This window comes from Coenobita brevimanus, chromosome 48 (genome assembly GCF_032717465.1).
Source record: "Coenobita brevimanus isolate Jiangsu-jjx chromosome 48, ASM3271746v2, whole genome shotgun sequence".
In the NCBI taxonomy this organism is placed as follows: domain Eukaryota; kingdom Metazoa; phylum Arthropoda; class Malacostraca; order Decapoda; family Coenobitidae; genus Coenobita; species Coenobita brevimanus.
In genome coordinates this window covers 7,633,060-7,654,122 of record NC_137001.1, presented here as the reverse complement: position 1 = coordinate 7,654,122, position 21,063 = coordinate 7,633,060, and the positions used below count along the sequence as shown (strand labels likewise).

The 21,063-nt window shown below is 42.3% G+C and overlaps 1 protein-coding gene across 1 annotated transcript in view; it reads left to right on the top strand.

The window, feature by feature from the left end:
• Nucleotides 1–1,125: 1,125 nt before the first annotated feature.
• Nucleotides 1,126–21,063, top strand: part of LOC145399282 (uncharacterized) — a 102,777-nt gene continuing 82,839 nt past the window's right edge. Inside the window, exons 1-3 of the mRNA XM_080271956.1 lie at nt 1,126–1,150; nt 1,580–2,145; nt 2,314–2,788. Of these exons, the coding sequence (XP_080128082.1) occupies nt 1,126–1,150; nt 1,580–2,145; nt 2,314–2,788 (1,066 nt within the window). The remainder of the gene's footprint in view (nt 1,151–1,579; nt 2,146–2,313; nt 2,789–21,063) is intronic.

Genomic DNA, 21,063 nt, shown 5'->3' with positions numbered 1-21,063 from the left:
TCCAGGTTCACAGCTGGAGTCAGAGCAGTAAAGCAGTTGTAAACACTGTCGTCATCAGGGTGCTGCCTCAGTAATGGATGATAAGTATAAAACAGGACTGAGGGCACATCTTATGTTGTGTTAGCACATCCAGCAAGAGGTACCTCGCCAAACAACTTATGGGTTATTATCTATGTAGTGTCCTGTGGAAGATTTGTTTTTTCTCACATAGGAACTGATTTTGGATGATTTACCTGGTGTGGTATCCTTTGCAGTATCTATTGCTGCAGAGACAGTAGGTAGCAGCTATTGAAATAAGGAAGACGGTGGTAATATCAGTCTGAATTGACAGCTTGACTCAGCAGTGATCTGTATTTTTAAAGTTACGGTTCAGAAGCATTCACGTGTTAGCAATGTTTAATCCTTTGGCCGTGGTAGGTGACTGTGGTCGCCCTACTAATTATTCTTCATGACGCGTCAGGCGACTTCAATCCACAGCTGAAAAAAACAAATTTCCTTCCACACATCTGTTGTTTTTGTATAAATACAGTAAGTTTTTATTTCGTTTATGTGCCAATAAACATTGTGTCTAGTGTACATATACAAGTGAAAAACCTTGCTTGAAGTAAATAATCTCGTCATTATAGCAAAATTAGAGAATATCAAAAACTATTTTTGCATTTTTTTCTCAGAATATTACAATTTTTTTGTACATGAACGATAAATTTTGATCTCTTATGTGCCATCAAACAGTGTACATGTTTGTAGTGTAGATATACAAATGAAAAACCTTGCTTGACATAAATCTCATCATTATTGCAAAATTACACAATAGCGAAAATTATTGCTTTTTTTTTTTTCTCAGAGAATCACAATTTTCTCGTAGAGAAAGATGCATTTTTGACCATTATCACACACAAAAAATGGAAACTTCATGGTCATTTCCTGTTGGAAAAGTAACAACAAAGTTATAATTAGCACATTCATTTTTTAAGAATTTAGGCCGTATAATGATAGGTTGCAGCCAAAGAGTTATAGGAAGAATAGTTTGTGTTGAAATTTCATCCATTTTATGTAATTACAATTATTATCCAGTAATAGTGATGAATTTTTGACAGTTATTGTTCATTGTAATGGAAGCAGCTGATGACTGAGCATTGGTACAGTGAAGGTAAGTCATCCTGTTGGTGGTAGACAGTAAGATTAACACCAAGGTAGAGTACCTGAAGTATAGTGGAAGTTGAGAGAGGTGGAAGGAATGATATAATGGAGGTGGTAAAGGAAGAATCAGATGTACAGTCAGAGTGTGAGGTGGGTGACAAAATACTGGAGGTGGTAAAGGAAGAACCAGATGTACAATTAGAATGTGAGGTGGGTGACAAAATAATGGAGGTGGTAAAGGAAGAACCAGATGTACAGTTAGAATGTGAGATGGGTGACAAAATACTGGAGGTGGTAAAGGAAGAACCAGATGTACAGTTAGAATGTGAGGTGGGTGACAAAATAATGGAAGTTGTAAAGGAAGAACCAGATGTACAGTCAGAGTGTGAGGTTGGTGACAAAATGTTCCTCAATGACAATGAGACTGTCCTGGACACAGTGTCCTCAGCTGAAGTTAAGCAGTTTAGATGTTTAGAGAGTGGTAAAGCATTTGCTTTTAAGAACAGTCTTATCCAGCATGCAGTTGTTCATTCAAGAGTGAAGAATTTCAAGTGTGATGAATGTGGTAAACAATTTGCATGGAAGAAAAGTCTCACCAAACACCTATTAATTCATTCAGGAGTGAAGAATTTCAAGTGTGATGAATGTGGTAAACAATTTACAGTTAAGAGTACTCTCACCAGACACCTATTAATTCATTCAGGAATGAAGAATTTCAAGTGTGATGAATGTGGTAAACGATTTACACGGAAGGGTAATCTCACACGGCACCTATTAATTCATTCAGAAGTGAAGAATTTCAAGTGTGATGAATGTGGTAAAAAATTTACAGATAAGTTTAATCTCACCCAACACCTATTAATTCATTCAGGAGTGAAGAATTTCAAGTGTGATGAATGTGGTAAACGATTTACACAGAAGGGTGATCTCACCAAACACTTATTAATTCATTCAGGAGTGAAGAATTTCAAGTGTGATGAATGTGGTAAACAATTTACACTGAAGGTTCATCTCATTCAACACCTATTAATTCATTCAGGAGTGAAGAATTTCAAGTGTGGTGAATGTGGTAGACGATTTGCACAGAAGGGTGATCTCACCAGACACCTATTAATTCATTCAAGAGTGAAGAATTTCAAGTGTGATGAATGTGGTAGACGATTTGCACAGAAGGGTGTTCTCACTCGGCACCTATTAATTCATGCAGGAGTGAAGAATTTCAAGTGTGATGAATGTGGTAAACAATTTGCAAGGAAGGGTGTTCTCAATCAGCACCTGTTAATTCATTCAGGAGTGAAGAATTTCAAGTGTGATGAATGTGGTAGACGATTTGCACAGAAGGGTGATCTCACCAAACACCTATTAATTCATTCAGGAGTGAAGAATTTCAAGTGTGATGAATGTGGTAAACAATTTACAGATAAGAGTAATCACACCAAACACCTATTAATTCATTCAGGAGTGAAGAATTTCAAGTGTGGTGAATGTGGTAAACGATTTGCAAGGAAGTGTGTTCTCACTCAACACCTGTTAATTCATTCAGGAGTGAAGAATTTCAAGTGTGATGAATGTGGTAGACGATTTGCACAGAAAGGTGATCTCACCAAACACTTATTAATTCATTCAGGAGTGAAGAATTTTAAGTGTGGTGAGTGTGGTAAACAGTTTGGTCTGAAAAGCAATCTCACCAAACACCTATTAAATCATTGTGAAGGGAAGAGTTTCTAGTGTGCTTAACCCGTCACGTCCCGAGGTTTTCCGCACCTCCGACATCCCCCAGTCCCGAGTCTTTTTGGAAAAAAATTTTTTTGGCTCAAACTTCCGCTTAGGTTGAGAAATGAAGGAAGATCACCAAGAAAGGGCTTACCGTGGTCTATAAGTGGTCAGGACAGGTGAGGTCCCCCGTGCCAGGTATCGTATTCTATCATTGATGTGTCAGGCGCTCACGTTTTCTATGGTAAGGAATACTGGGAGAAACAACACACACAACACCTCTATATTTATTGAATTTGAACTAATAAACAATAACAGTAACAATATAATGGATTTCAGACACATATATATGAAAAATAAGCATTGTACCATCGCGCGAGCATAGCGAGTTTGGTCCGAGTCGTAACATGCTATATGCTAAGTTTCTTGTATCAGTCAACATATCATTTTTTCTACTTGTATACTTCTGTTTCAATGATATTTTACCAATTACAACTGTCTGTAAGTGTTTTCAGATGTTTTCATTTATTATGATGACATGCAGCATAAGTTTAGTGCACATCAGCTTAGTAAGCGCACTCGCTATGACTCGTATTTCAACATACCCAATTGTTTTATCACTTTCCTATTATTTTTCCCTTTACATAGAACCTTTCCTCCACCACTGTAAATGTTTTCAATTATTTTCATTCATTACGAGGGCGTTTAGCGATATGCTGGCGGATATTCACGTAGCAACCACGATCTCAAACACTCGTGTTTCATCTTTTACTTTATTTATTCACTCCAATTATAATTTCCCACTTATATTACACACGTTTACACCCCTATACTGCACTGTACATACTTACTGGCATTATTTATTCAAGTGAGCGTGAAAATATCGCATGAAAATACCCTCGCAATAAATGTTTCGACCAACATAATACTCACACACTTATATACTAATTCCTCACATATATTACACACTTTACCACTTATTGACTTCTATTTTCACTATTACGTGCCTTATTCATTCAACTGAGCCTCAGGATATCGCATCTCTATACACATGCTATGAATATTTGACTTAGAATATATTTCACCACTTACAATAATTTGAACTTATACCCGTAAGCATTTTCAATAATAATAATTATATAATTATGGGCCGTATTTATTGCACTGAGCGACAGAATATCGCATCATAAAACCCTCGCTATGTATGTTTCCACTTACAGCATATTTATACACTTACATACAATTTTTGCACTTATGTTATACCCGTATGCACTTTATATTAATATTTGAAGATCAACATGACATAATTTCACTGAGCGTCTGTCTGTCACATTTACTTCATAGTTTCAGCGTCCTGTCGCATTCACACCATATCAGAATTGCATCAACGTGTGATATTTGCTGAAACATGGGTGAATACAGAGACCCACGTCACACTCCACGCACTCATAGCGGGTGTCCTTCCTCTGTGTCGTGATTCTCACCCGGGAATTGCTACACACGTGACACCTGCGTTGGGGCCTAGGTCTGTTTGGCTGGGGAGGGATAGGAGTGGGGAAATGGCGGCCGGATATTCTCAGGGGAGTTTGTGCAATAGGGGCAGTGCGGGTGCGATGTTGGGGCCTTTCTACAGCATACCGTGCAAACATCTCTCTTGTGAGCTCCCTCACAAACCCTTCAAAGGTTTCCTGAACTCCTGTTGTCATGACGTGAAGGTGGTGGCAATTCAGGGCAGTGATGTCTAGCAAATGAAAGAACAGTTTCTTATACCACTTCATCGTGGTCCTGGCACACTCTACCGTCGATATCATGGAGTCTGACTGGTCCACGAGGCGCATGTTTATGTTATAGTCCATGACACACTCAGGTTTCCAAATATGACGCCTGTTCTCGCTACGGTAATCAACTGAATCAGTACGGTGCATCAAGGGGCGGTGAACCGTTGACAATAGGCTTACTTCTCTATTGTGGTTCCACACAGTTGCAAGGATGTTGTTGGCTTTGAAGAAGACAACCTCATTCCTTGCAAGTTTCCACCCTACCTTGGCCATGTGACGCCGGTTCACCTTCACTGTTCCACAGACTCCAGTTTCATGTGTGTGAAGATAACGAGCGAGAAGATGGCTAGTGTACCAATTGTCCAGGTAGAGGACATGACCACGATGAAGGTAGTCGTCTATCATCGTCTTTACCACTGCTCCCGACAGTCCAATACTTCGATCTTCTATTATGTCTGTCTGTGCACCGGTGTACAAGACTATGTCTTGCACGTATCCAGTCCTACAGTCACACACAACAAAGATCTTGAACCCAAAACGGTGCCTTTTGCCGGGTATATACTGCCTAAATGAAATATTGCCTCTCCACAGCACGAGACTCTCGTCTATGACGAGGTCTCTATAGGGATAGAATGAGGAATGAAAGGTTTGCCTCAGGTGATCAAAGACCAACCTAATTCGCCTCATTTTATCAGTGTCGTTCGCATTTGCAGGATCATGAGCATCATAGAAATGGAGGCGACTTAGAATTTGTTGAAACCGATTACGGCTCATCACTTGCCCAAATATTGGGGTAAACATAACAGGGTCCCTAGTCCAGTAAGCCGGAATTCTGTTCTTTCGTATAATACCCATCAGAAGGACCAGGGCAAAAAATAGGAACATTTCTGAAAGGGAGACAGGGTAATCATATATGATAGAATGCCTACTCCTTGTTCCCAATCTTTCACTCTCAAGGCGCTGGGTGCTTGCAAACAGGTTGGTTTGGTATACAATCTGCTCCACAAATGCCTCACTAAAAAACAGGTGGAAAAAATCCAACCTGGTGGAATTACGGTGAATTCCTGGAGCAATGCAGCCAGATCGCCCCTGCTTAGTGAAGGGGTGAATGAGGGGAGAAAAATCACTCCCATCCTCCCAATTCCATCCCACAAATCCCTCGTCCCCATCATCCCCATCACCGCCTTCGTCTGGGTGGGGAGGAGATCCTGGTGGGGGAGGTGGGGGAGAAGGAGTGCGGAGGGCTTCCCCACTGTCACTCCTCTTCCCTCTGCCTTTACCCTTTCCCTTTCCCTTACCCTTACGGCTTTGAGGAACATTAGGGGGCTGTGGGGATGAAGTAGTGGAATATTGGGGAGCAGAAGACGTGCTGGGGAGTGGTTCCTCCCCACCTTCCCTCTTCATGACAACACCACGTGCTTTCTCACACACCCTAGCTCGACCACGTGTTAGGGGATATTGGGGAGCATAAGACATGCTTGGGAGTGGTTCCTCCCCACCTTCCCCCTCCCTCACAACCCCACGTGATACTGAACGCACCCGCACTCGCCCACGTGATACACTCCGCCGCCTCACACTACCTAGGGAGAGCAATGACTCACGTCACTCTCACTTTCCCTAATCCTCCCTGTACTTTCCCTTTCACTTCCCACTCTCTCCACTGCACTTCCTAACTCCCCAAATAAAATGCTAGGCCCATACCTGCTCGTCCGATGTGGTGTGCGCTCTGGGCCACGATGAGTGATTACCTCACGTCCATACCACGTGGCAGCACGTCCCACGACTCCGTCATCGTCCTCGTCCTCGTCATCGTCATCGAAATCTGGTTCCAAATCACGTTGGGGATAGGCATAAGATGTTGCACGTGGCTTCTTGGCCTGCTGCCCCTCTCTAGCAGCACGGTAAGTCACGTACTGCCGCTTCCTGAGAGACGGAACTTCCTCGTCACTGCTGGTGGATAATCTTTATCCACAACCTCGTCGTCCACTGGGGAATCACTGTCGCCTGTAAAGGCGTCCAGGGCGGCTTGAATTTCGCCCTCTGAGAGACCTCTCTTAGCCATGTCTGAGCAGGACCATTGCTACCAGGTGAGTGGACGAGTGGCGGGTTAGCGCGGGTCGTGCGGGGTCGCCGAGTGTCCCCGCCTGGTGGCAGGTAGGGGAAGGTCATGTGAGGATACGTACCGCAAATCAAGCGCAAAATTTGAAAATTGTCGAAATTATGCATTTTGCAATTGCACGACGTACCGGTATGTCGCCGGGACTGGCAAATGCAAATCGTTGCAACGTACCCATACGTCGACGGGACGGGGCGGGTTAATGTGGTAAATGGTTGACTCAGTTGATGTCATCTGACACTGTTTAATTCATTAACCCGCCCCGTCCCGTCGACGTATGGGTACGTTGCAACGATTTGCATTTGCCAGTCCCGGCGACGTACCAGTACGTCGTGCAATTGCAATGTGCATAATTTCGACAATTTTCAAAATTCGCGCTTGATTTGCGGTACGTACCCTCGCCTGACCTTCCCCTACCTGCCACCAGGCGGGGACACTCGGCGACCCCGCCCAACCCGCGCTAGCCCACCACTCGTCCACTCACCTGATAGCCACGGTCCTGCTCAGACATGGCTAAGAGAGGTCTCTCAGACAGCGAAATTCAAGTCGCCCTGGACACCTTTACCGGCGACAGTGATTCCCCACTGGATGATGAGGAGATGGACAAAGATTATGTGCAGCCAGAGGAGGAAGAAACCACCAGCAGTGATGAGGAAGTTCCGTCACCCAGGAAGCGGCAGTACGTGACTTACCGTGCTGCTAGAGAGGGGCAGGAGGCAAAGAAGGCACGTGGTATATCCTATCCCTATCCCCAGTGTGATTTGGAACCAGAATTCGAGGACGAGGACGAGGACGAGGACGGAGCCGTGGGACGTGCTGCCACATGGTATGGACGGGAGGTGATTACACATCGTGGCCCAGAGCGCACACCACGTCGTATGAGCAGGTATGGGCCTAGCATTCTGTTTGGGGAGCTAGGAAGTCAAGTGGAGGGAGTGGAGAGTGAAAGGGAAAGTCCAGGGAGGATTAGGGAAAGTGAGAGTGACGTGAGTGAGTCATTGCTCTCCCTACGTAGTGTGAGGCAGCATAGTGGATCACGTGGGCCAGTGCAGGTGCGTTCCTTATCACGTGGGGTTGTGAGGGATGGGGAAGGTGGGGAGGAACCACTCCAAAGCACGTCTTATGCTCCCCAATATCCCCTAACATGTGGTCGAGCTAGGTTGCGTGAGAGAGCACGTGGTGTTGTAATGGAGGGGGAAGGTGGGGAGAAACCACTCCCCAGCACGTCTTCTGCTCCCCAATATTCTCCTATTTCATCCCCACAGCCCCCTAATGTTCCTCAAGGCCGTAAGGGTAAGGGAAAGGGAAAGGGAAAGGGTAAAGGCAGAGGGAAGAGGAGTGACAGTGGGGAAGCTCTCCGTACTCCTTCTCCCCCACCTCCCCAACCAGGATCTCCACCCCACCCAGACGAAGGCGGTGATGGGGCTGATGGGGACGAGGGATTTGTGTCTTGGGATTGGGAGGATGGGAGTGATTTTTCTCCCCTCATTCATCCCTTCACTGAGCAAGGGCGATCTGGCTGCATGGCACCAGGAATTCACTGTAATTCCACCAGGTTGGATTTTTTCCACCTGTTTTTCAGTGAGGCATTTGTTGAGCAGATTGTACACCAAACAAACCTGTTTGCAAGCACCCAGCGCCTATAGAGTGAAAGATTGGGAACAAGGAGTAGGCATTCTATGATCTATGATTACCCTGTCTCCCTTCCAGAAATGTTCTTATTTTTTGCCCTGGTCCTTTTGATGGGTATTATAAGAAAGAATAGAATTCCTGCTTACTGGACGAGGGACCCTGTTATGTTTACCCCAATATTTGGTCAAGTGATGAGCCGTAATCGGTTTCAACAAATTCTAAGTCGCCTCCATTTTTATGATGCTAATGACCCTGCAAATGCGAACGACACTGACAAAATGAGGCGAATTAGGTTGGTCTTTGATCACCTGAGACAAACCTTTCATTCCTCATTCTATCCCTATAGAGATCTCGTCATAGACGAGAGTCTCGTGTTGTGGAGAGGCAATATTTCATTCAGACAGTATATACCCAGCAAAAGGCACCGTTTTGGGTTCAAGATCTTTGTTATGTGTGACTGTAGGACTGGATACGTGCAAGACATAGTCTTGTACACCGGTGCACAGACAGACATAATAGAAGATCGAAGTATTGGACTGTCGGGAGCAGTGGTAAAGACGATGATACAAGACTACCTTCATCGCGGTCACGTTCTCTACCTCGACAATTGGTACACTAGCCCTCTTCTCGCTCGTTATCTTCACACACATGAAACGGGAGTCTGTGGAACCGTAAAGGTGAACCGGCGTCACATGGCCAAGGTAGGGCGGAAACTTGCAAGGAGTGAGGTTGTCTTCTTCAAAGCCAACAACATCCTTGCCACAATGTGGAACCACAACAGAGAAGTAAGCCTCTTGTCCACGGTTCACCGCCCCTTGATGCACCGTACTGATTCAGTAGATTACCGTAGCGAGAGCAGGCGTCGTGTTTGGAAACCTGAGTGTGTTATGGATTACAATATAAACATGCGCCTCGTGGACCATTCAGACTCCATGATATCGACGGTAGAGTGTGCCAGGACAACGATGAAGTGGTATAAAAAACTGTTCTTTCACTTACTAGATATCACTGCTCTGAATTGCCACCACCTTCACGCCATGACCACAGGAGTTCAGGAAACATTTGAAGGGTTTGTGAGGGAGTTCACAAGAGAAATCTTTGCAAAGTATGCTGTTGAAAGGCCCCAACATCACACCCGCACTGCCCATATTGCCCAAACTCCCCAGAGAATATCCGGCCACCATTTCCCCACTCCTATCCCTCCCCAGCCAAACAGACCTAGGCCCCAACGCAGGTGTCACGTGTGCAGTAATTCCCAGGTGAGACTCACGACACAGAGGAAGGACACCCGCTATGAGTGCGTGCAGTGTGACGTGGGTCTCTGTATTCACCCATGTTTTAGTGAATATCACACGTTGATGCAATTTTAGTATGGTGTGAATGCGAAAGGACGCTGAAATTATGAGGTAAATACGACAGACAGACGCTCAGTGAAATTATCAGTCAAGTTGATCTCCAAATATTAGTATAAAGTGCATACGGGTCGAACATAAGTGAAAACATTGTGTGTAAGTATATAAATCTGCCCTAAGTTGAAACTTACATAGAGAGGGTTTTATGATGATGCGATATTCTGTCGCTCAGTGCAATAAATACGGCCCGTAATTATATAATTATTATTATGGGACATTCTTACGGGTATAATATAAGTTCAAATTATTGTATGTGATGATATATATTCTAAGTCAAATATTCATAGCGTGTGTATAAAGATAAGATTTCCTTACGCTCAGTTGAATGAATAAGGCAAGTATTAGTCAAAATAAAAGTCAGCAAGTGATAAAGTGAATAATTAGTATATAAGTGTGTGAGTGAATTAGTATATAAGTGTGTGAGTATTATGTTTGTCGAAACATTCCTTGCGAGGGTATTTTCAGGTGATATTCTCACGCTCACTTGAATAAATAATGGCAGTAAGTATGTACAGTGCATTATAGGGGTGTAAACGTGTGTAATGTAAGTGGGAAATTATAATTGGAGTGAATAAATAAAGTAGATGATGAAACACGAGTGTTTGAGATCGTGGTTGCTACGTGAATATGCGCTAGCATATCGCTAAATGCCCTCGTAATGAATGAAAATAATTGAAAACCTTTACAGTGGTGGAGGAAAGGTTCTATGTAAAGGGGAAAATAATTGGAAAGTGATAAAACAATTTGGTATGTTGAAATACGAGTCATAGCGAGTGCGCTTACTAAGCTGATGTGCGCTATACTTATGCTGCATGTCATCATAATGAATGAAAACATCTGAAAACACTTACAAACAGTTGTAATTGGTAAAATGTCATTGAAACAGAAGTATACAAGTAGAAAAAAAGATAGGTTGACTCATACCAGAAACTTAGCATATAGCATGTTACGACTCGGACCAAACTCGCTATGCTCGCGCGATGGTACAATGCTTATTTTTCATATATATGTGTCTGAAATCCATTATATTGTTACTGTTATTGTTTATTAGTTCAAATTCAATAAATATAGAGGTGTTGTGTGTTGTTTCTCCCATTATTCCTTACCATAGAAAACGTAAACGCATATCCAGCCCATTAGAGAACACCATATCTGCGGGGGGAAATCGCACCTGTACGGACCACTTATAGACTGCGGGAACCACTCTCTTTGTGATTTTCCTTCGTTTCTTGACCTAAGCGGAAGTTTTAGCAAAAAAAAAAATTTTCCAAAAAGGCTCGGGACTGGGGGATGTCATAGGTGCGGAAAACCTCGGGACGTGACGGGTTAAGGAGTGAAGAAATTCAAGTGTGATGAATGGGGCGAATAGTATTATTATGTTCTCTCCAGTATCAGTTCAGGAGTGAAAGAATTTGAAATGTGATGACTGGAAAACTGTGTAGAAAAAATTCTTATTCACTTGGCACCTGACGGTTCATTCTGGTGTGAGAACAATTATATAGTTATGATAAATGTGGCAAAACTTATAGAAGAAATCAGGCTTTAACCAGGCAAGGTGCCATTCACTAACAAGTGAGGGAGAAGACATGTTTTATCTCTTAGGCTGGATTTTTTTTTTTTTTTTTTAAATAATGACAGAGGAAGGAAAAACAAATAAATACAAAAAAATAATCCATACACCAGCTTACTGGTGGCCTTTGTTCATAAAATATCTGTAATGGTTAGACTTGAACAGCTGTAGGTTTAAGTTTGGAGGGAGACAACTCCGGGAAAGCAAGTTCCAAAGAGATGCAGTACGGGGAATGAAAGAATTCTGATAGGCAGAAGTTCTGCAATATGACTGAGTGATGTTCCAGTCATGAGCGCTACCAGATGCCCGTGTAGCACGAGGGAAGGCATGGAGAGGTGGCAACATGGACGCAACTTCGTCTGAGCATTTGCCATGAAAATATCTGTAAAATAATGCAAGGGAGGCAACATTCCTTCGTATTTGTAGGGGAGGTAGTTTATTTGCAATGACATGGTTGTTAATAATTCTAACAGCTTTGTTCTGAATTTTGTGTAATTGTTTTAATGCAACCTCTCCACATCCATTCCACAAGGGTGAGCAATATTCAAGCTGAGAGCACACATGACTCTTATAAATTACAGCTAACTGCTCGTCTGTAATGGAAAATATGAGTGGATTGTAGAAAAAAAAAAAAAAAAAAACGAGTGCTTTGGTCTGTAGAGAGCCTTTAGCTACTATTGGTACTTGTGGCAGGCCACCCCTCATATAGCATGTCATACGATCTACTGAGCCAAGACACCATTAACCATGAGTGATAAAATAATATGAAACTCTAGATACAGCAATCCCTTAATATACTGAACCCTCTTTCAATGAATTTCAGTTTTAACGACCACTTTGAGTTGGCCGAATGTTCTTTTAAAGAACTTTGTTTGGTACAGTAATAGAATGGATGCGCAGGAAACACCTACCAGCATTGTGTCCCCCCCCTCCCCCCCCCCACACACACACACTGTGTGTGCATTAAACACATGTTTAATATACATGCAGCTGTTCTGTACTATTTGCATTGCTATACTCTGTTAGGTAATACAGTACAATATTTACTGTAATGTAACAGCTGATATACAGTGAGTTTACCCACACTTTCCCTGTAAATACCGAACAACAAATGTACAGTAGTGTATGAGCAATGTACAGTATAGTGCAGATTTGTAGTGGTTTTCAATGACTGTGCCAGTGGTGGAATGCAGTTTATGTTTAATGTACATGCAGCTGTTCTGCACTGTTTGTTTTGCTATTCTCTGATACGTAGTATTTAATGTAACAGGTAATGTTCAGTGTCAGTTTTCTTTACCAACACTTTCCATGTAAATACTGAATGACAAATGTACGTAGATTTATCCGAGGTCTATTTTGCAGTCTTTCATTGCAGTGCAGTTACTCCCAGAAAGGTAAGAATAAAAACATCAGGTAGTAAATAGAGCATTTATTGAGAAAATAACCATTTAGACCTACCTGTATGTTATTGTGTATGAGTTACGGCCAAACAGTGCTGTATATTTAACAGTCTTTGTTCGGTAAAAGCCACAACGCCTGGGAAATTATTGAACAGCATGGTGTTTGGCTGTAATGTCAAGGGTCTGGTACAAATTAGTTGATTATATTGAGAGTGCGATGTAATAGGAGAGGGCTGTTCACCGTGATAGTTGTACAGGAGTACAGCGCATTCATTTAGTACACAGTAAACTGGGCAGCAAGGTGCACTATATCCTGCACAACATCTGTACACAAAAATATTGTACATGTATGTATTGTTGGTATATGGTTAGCAGCTTAGCTTTTTGTATGACATTTTATTATGAGATAATTATGTCTAAGCACATGGCAAGTGCTCCACCTTGTAGTGAGAGTAATCTTTGTTTTCACTTTACTGGGGCAGGTCTAATGGAACACAATTTTTATGGTACTTTTGCCTCCTCAAGCTTTATTTTTGTCATGGGGAGGGGGGTACTTCAATTGCAAGTTAGAGCATGAGCTGGGTGCTTAGATCACTAATGTCAAGTATCCCGTGAAAAATATTGGTCAGAAATCAAGTAAGATATGTCACCATTAATAGCATTAGTACATGATATGTTTGTGGTGTACATTTTTCACCGACACAGTGTATTCTTTCACCCAAATTACCATGCACTAGGAGATGTGCAGTATAATAGGAACACCTTACATCCAGCTAAATGCATGATAATATGAAGGCATATAAACAGAGGGTATGATGGAACTTGGCAGAAGGGCAAGATATGATAAAGTTTTAATAGCTGTGAAAGAAAAAGACCTGGGAATCTGTTGAAAGTATTTTCATTCATTCATCATCTAATCTTGTGTTACCCCATGAGGAGCGTAGGAGTGCAGGTCTAGGCACGTTGGTCCTGACATTTAACCCGCCCCATCCTGGCAGATTTTTAATCAGTGACTTCCCCCAATCCCAGCAGATTTTCAATTTTTTTTATTTTTTTTTTACTAAAACCTCCGCTTATTATGAGAAACATTGAAAATTCAAAGAGAAATCGCTCACCTGAGGTTTAACCCCTAACAGGCGGGCGACGTTACGTAACGTCCGTGCATGAGGAGGCAGATGACGTTACGTAACATCCAGATATTTTCGGTCCTAATTTATTGGTGAAATTGGGTGATGAGGCATCCTTGTCACCTATTGTCCTGCCCTCAACTCTCTCAAACCTTGAAACAAGTAAAATAGAATATCTCTGTCTATCTGTCTCTCTCTCTCTCTCTTTCTATATATATATATATATATATATATATATATATATGTATAAGTTGTAGTGTTATATTGTTCAAGTAAAATACTATATACATTTGTAAGTTATATTGTTGTAAGTGTTCAAGTAAAAGAGAAAACACATACATAAGATTTTGAAGACAATGAATAGTGTAAAGAAAGCATAAATGATAAATATAGTGTTCAGTGGTGAAGAAAAAGCAATTGAATGAATAGTTTGCTAGCCTCCCCCCAGGCGCGCCTGTTGATTAGCTGCCTGCCCGCTCTTCTCCCTCACTCCCCTCCTCCTCCCACAGCCAGCAGAGATGTATTACCGTGCATGTAACACCTCTTGTCTTCATTTTTTATCCATTTTCATCGAATTATGCATGTTTAAGCTTATTCTTTGATACTTTATTTTTCCGAAAATATGCTGCTCCACGCAGTGGTATAATTGATAAGTTGCCCACCCATAGGGGGTTAAAATGCTGGTACAGGTAACAATACCCTTTCCTCACTGTGTTTTCTATGGGGCCTGGCTTCAGAGAAAACATATTCTATGGGAGGGGTAACTATTTCAAACCACTCATAAATGGTATTTATTTATTTATTTGGTAGGAATTTATATGTAGTACAAGAGTTTATTGCTTTTCACACTAACATAGGCGATATAAGCATTGTTTCACTCACCAAACACATTGACATACCGTACCTTTTTTGGTGACTTTACATGATCATCATTTCTTCCTCTAATGCTACATAAACTTTGTCCTCCATATTGCCATCGATTGGGGAATCACTCTGGCCTTGAATTTTGTACCGTGGTGCGACGTGTCTACTAGCCAGGTCACTGGTAACAGGTGAGTTGCCGAGACAATGGCCTGCCGGGGGGAGGGAGGTCATGCGGGGTAAGGCATTGCCCCTGCCTGGCATAGGGTAGAGGAAGGTGTCCCATGTATAAGTATCAAAAATCACGTGGGAAATTTGTAAAATGTGCAAATGACAGACCTTGCAATTGCGGCGCGTTTATAAACATCAACGGGAGTCACAGTGACAAAACGTTTGGACGTATATTTACGTCAATGGGACACGGTAGGTTAAGATGAGAGTGACCAGCCTCACTCATCCCTGAATGGCATTATGTGAGCGATAAACTCAACCATCCCATGGATAAAAACCTGCACGGGCCCAATCTGATTGGAGCGCCTTAATTACCCACTGTACCACCAGGCACCATAATTTGGTTATATGGTTACCACCCAGCATAGTAAATGGTTTCCTGGTGTATAGGAAACCATTTGTCCTGTCACTTAGTGTAGAGTCTCCCATGGACAGAAGGAAGTGGCATTGAAAGTAAACCAAGTTGTTTTTGAGGTTGGATGTGATGATCATTTGTGATGGCTGGATGCCACCAATTGGTGGTGGGTGGGAGCACTCACCATACACTCACTCGATGTACTGCTGCTGTGGGTGTCTGCCCTTTCCTCCCTTCCTTCCTCTTCTGACTTTCTTTCCTTCATTCTTTCCTCTTCATTCTGCCTATGGGTGACTCTACACTGAGTGACAAGCCAAATGGCTCCTGTACTCCAGGAAGCCATTTACTATGCTGGGTGGTAACCAAATAACCAAATTATTGTACATGGTGGTTTAGTGGGTAATTTAGGTGCTCCAATTGGATTGAGCCGGTGCAGGTTTATATCCAATGGGTGGTTGGGATTTATTGCTCACATAATGCCATGTGGGGATGAGTGAGGCTGGTCACTCATTTTAAATGTCAGGACCAACTTGCCTAGCCCCATTTTCTACAGTCCTCATGGGGCAACAAAAGATTGGATGATGGATGGATGGATGATGCCACCAATAGGTATTCAGAGTGTGATCTACTATGACACAAGATGTGTTGTGCCCATATTATGATGGGACAGTCATTCACAATGGCATGGCATCACAAACGGGGATTCGGTTTGTGATTTAAAAGATAGTGCCCCTGTTAAGACAGGACAGTCCGTCATAATGGCTTGGTGTCAACTAATTATGCCCAGTCAAGAGGTGACTTGCAGGGGTAGATTAATCACTAGGCTGAATACCTTACAGCCAAGGCCCCAAACATTGAAAAAAAAAAAAAAAAAAAAAGATAAACGATGTACCTACAGTGACTGGCATCACACAAGACCTCATGATGGGGGCCCCTTCCCTGGGTAGGAGCCCCAATATCTGGTTTAGCCAACAGCCCCCCCCAAAAAAAAGTTCATTTGTCCCTGATTACTTGTGCTTCATCCAAGGAGAGGATGTCGGGCCTCAGGATAGGGATGATAATCCCTGGATAGTGTGGGATGGGTCGACCATCTGTGTCCTGGGATGGTACCAATATGTCTGCCCTCAACGGGGTAAAATAAATCCTGGTAAAAGGATGGGCTGCCAATCTGAAGACTGGGATTGGTGGCCCAAGGTTAGGGTTGGCCCATCAAAGGTGGGAAGGGTCACTGCTGTAAAGATATGGGAGGGATGCCAAAAGCTGCTAGTCCATCACAGGGCTGAAGCAATGTTTCTGCCTCCATACCTGCCAAAGGACATCCCTGAGGTGTTCACAGGCCAGGAGATGGAGGGAAGTTTAGAAAACCGTCCCAGGGTAGCAGTGGCCAAGCAGAGCAAAAATGAGACAGTGGTATCCACCCTGTGGTTAAGCCACGAGTCAGTGTTATCCACCCCATGTTTAACCCTTTCAGGTCTCCTGGCCACGATCGTGGGTGTATCAGTACAAGTCTCCTGGCCATGATCGTGGCTGTGTCATTACAAGTCTCCTGGCCACAATTGTGGCTGTATCAGTACAAGTCTCCTGGCCACAATTGTGGTTGTATCAGTACAAGTCTCCTGGCCATAATTGTGGCTGTATCAGTCCAAGTCTCCTGGCCACGATTGTGGCTGTATCAGTCCAAGTCTCCTGGCCACAATTGTGGCTGTATCAGTACAAGTCTCCTGGCCACAATTGTGGTTGTATCAGTACAAGTCTCCTGGCCATAATTGTGGCTGTATCAGTACAAGTCTCCTGGCCACAATTGTGGCTGTATCAGTACAAGTCTCCTGGCCACAATTGTGGCTGTATCAGTACAAGTCTCCTGGCCACAATTGTGGCTGTATCAGTACGGGGGTCCTGGCCACAATTGTGGCTGTATCAGTACAAGTCTCCTGGCCACAATTGTGGCTGTATCAGTACAAGTCTCCTGACCACAATTGTGGCTGTATCAGTACGAGGGTCCTGGCCACGATTGTGGTTCATCCATTTGCCTTCGACTCAAAACTGTGGCAGGCAGCTAGTGAATGTTATCAGTATTTCTCAACATTGACTCATTTCCTGGGTATTACACAATCCAGTTGAGAAGAAGTAAACAAAGATTTATGATTTTAGGTTAGTAGGAGTGTTTTTCTCATTTTGTATACAGAAATGCACTGATTTAGGACACCACACACCACTTGCTATGCAGCTTCCCATCATTATTCCAGCTCTTGTATGGTAAGTGGTGCCCTAATATTTTGTAGACAGATGCATATTAGCTCCTTATGCATGACTGTTATGTTTCTTTCTGATTTACAAACCTTGATCTTTTTTTTTTTTTTTAGGGGTCAAAAATGTGGTTTCTCAGGCTGGAACCAATTAGTGACCTGAAAAGGTTAAGCCACATGATGGTGCTATCCAGCCTGTGGTAAGCCACGTGATGGTGCTATCCAGCCTGTGGTTAAGCCACATGATGGTGCTATCCAGCCTGTGGTTAAGCCACATGAGGTACTATCCAGCCTGTGGTTAAGCCACATGATGGTACTATCCAGCCTGTGGTAAGCCACATGATGGTGCTATCCAGCCTGTGGTTAAGCCACGTGATGGTGCTATCCAGCCTGTGGTTAAGCCACCTGATGGTGCTATCCAGCCTGTGGTTAAGCCGTGGTCACATGGAGATATATTCAATTAACCCTTTGAGATTTTCGGCCCTCCGCCGATTGTGTCTGTGCCAGATTCAGCCTGGCGCACATACAGGTCACCGTCATGCAGCAATATTTGTACTTAATTGGCCACTGTACACTAACTTTTTATGGTAGACTAATGAATATGGTTCCATTTTAAAGCTGAATAGTTGCTCTTTATCATGGTATGGTTGAAAAAGGTAAATACGGTAGCTACAGGGCCAATACAACGAGTAGAAGTTAGCCGAAAAAGAAAACTCACACACCCTTCCATAGAAAAAAAAAAAAAAAGTATTAGAGTTACATGAAATTTGATTGCACCATGTCAATCTACAGTAAAGTACCTTTCCATTGATATATAGGTTATGGCAATTTACGTTAGTTTTCACAGAGAAAAGCGAATGCTCTCGCCGTCACATAGGCAGATATCCATTCTGGTAATACTGATGTTATTCATGTTAAATGTGAATTTATTATGGATATCTGTCTGATATACTTGTCAGTGTATAACCAAGTAGTTGGAAAAGGATAAACAGGATAGTGTATTTAGAACAAGCCCGGATAGGATATGGAAAACATGCAAAAAAAACAATGTTGTTTCACATGACTCGAATTCGAGTCATCAGAATCTCAATGGTTGGATTTACAACGACTCGAAATCGCGTCTTCGGAATCTCAAAGGGTTAATAACAATCACAGGAGCAATAGCAAGAGAATGAAATTTCAGAAGACGGTCACATGGGTAGTTCTGTCCAAACAAGAAAAGAAAAAAAATATATTTCCCTGTGAGTGGCAGATGAATGATGGCCGTTCTCTTAAGTTTTACTAATGCAGGCATGAGTGTGGAAAAAAAAAAAAAGAAGTGATGACCACCAACCAGGATGCTGCAAGTCTGGCTATGTTAGTGATTAAAGAAGTGGAGTATGACTAGAAAATATTTGTGGATATGTAAGTAGCTTGCCAGAAAGAGAAGTGAGAGCATTTGTTATAAAATGGTTAGAGAACTTAATTTGGATGAGCCAGAAACCATGAGGCTGTGGATATGACTTAGTAAATCCCGACAGCTTCATGTGTTGTCTTGTTTTTGGTATGATTGACAAGTAGGATACCAAAGTGAGGAAGTCTGTGTCCATGAGTGAGCAGCGGGCTTGGATGTAAGCAATAGCTGGTTAAATGAACATCCAGCGTATAATCCCTTCATGCATTTCAAATTATTTATGCATTTCATCCATAATAATATTGCTATATTATGTGATGATTCAACACAAAAATGAGCATTACAATGTATGTAATGAATAGAACATTAGCAAATTAGCACATTTGACTGTAATTAAGGCCTCTTCTGTTTGTACTCATTGATAGATCATGGGGCATTTAACTGTAATTAAGGCCTCTTCTGTTTGTACTCATTGATAGATCATGGGGCATTTAACTGTAATTAAGGCCTCTTCTGTTTGTACTCATTGATAGATCATGGGGCATTTAACTGTAATTAAGGCCTCTTCTGTTTGTACTCATTGATAGATCATGGGGCATTTAACTGTAATTAAGGCCTCTTCTGTTTGTACTCATTGATAGATCATGGGGCAGATCCTGATCTGGTTCAGATTTGAATCCAGATTTTGCTCCTCTGGTTTGTGATAACAGAACAATAGCTGGTTGTAAGGCTGATTTTACCTGTGATGGTTTTCCATAGTTCTGCATGGCCCTGTTGCCATGGATGATGATGATGATGAATTAAACAGCATGACTAATATTTTTGCTGTGTACAATTTTATGGCAGATATGAGATAAATGCCATGTATAGTATGTATGTCTGTGTGGAAGCTTGGAGGGGTAATCATCAAGGAGACACAATATCACCTTATTTTGCCCCCCCTTCCCTTCTCTTTGTTATTTTATTTTATTTTATTTTTTAGTACAATTTTGAATTTCAACGGACACCATCTTGTGCACAAAACAGATGGACATCATCTTAGAATATGATTTTTTCACAAATTTTCCGCTCATGTTTGGTGATTTGCCCAAACTGAGCCTGGTGATTGGAACATAACTTTGTTAATTCTAGCCTGCCCATACCCTACCCAACCTAAGTTTTTGTAACCTTACTTAATTTAGCCAGACCAAACCTATTGTAACCTAACCTTTGACCATACCTAACCTAATTTTGCCTGTCCTACCTAACTTAACCTATTATAAGCTGACTCAGCTGAACGTTACAACATTTATCTTATCCTAACAAAGTACTGTAATCTAACCTTAATAATCCTAACCTGCTGGTTGTGGCATGTATAAAATTGTGACGCCCTTATAATGCAGCACAGGATGCTGGTTCATTTGTTCCCCTGTTGTGTAGGTGGGATTAGCTTAGTGGTTTATATGTGCAGGTGTAAGGAATCCTCTAGAAATTAAGTGTTTTGCTGTAGGATTAGGCTAATGTTGTAAGTCTGGAGATGTGAAGAACACATTCTAGAAATTAAATGTTATGCTGTAAGAGTAAGTTAATGGTTTATATCTGGAGATGAGGAACATTTTAGAAATTATGTTGTGCCATAAGATTAGGTGAGTGGTTTATATGTGGAGTTGTGAGGAGCATTCTTGAAATTAAGTGTTATGCCATAGGATTAGGCTAAAGAGTTATGTCTGGTGATAGGAGGAACATTCAAGAAACATGGACATATCTTACCTTAGGAATTTGTTCATTTCATTATTGTTATTATGTAATGTTGATTTGAGTGCATTATTACGTGGGAAAATGTGAGTTCCCTCCCAGGCTGTAGAATATCCTGTTTTGTTGTGGAGATGGAGTCACCTGGGGGGGGGAGGGGTTATATAAAGGGATCATTGTGCCTCCTACTGTAGTTTAGTGTGTGCACGGCAGCTGACAGAGAGCAGTACAGAGTGGAGAGTAGTCAGTCAGACAATGACTGTTAATCAGTGAAAGACAGAGTAGTCAGCCAGTTAACGGACAATGAATATTAGAGAGTGATGACGAAGGTAGTGTGAGAGGGAAATGTGCCACCGTG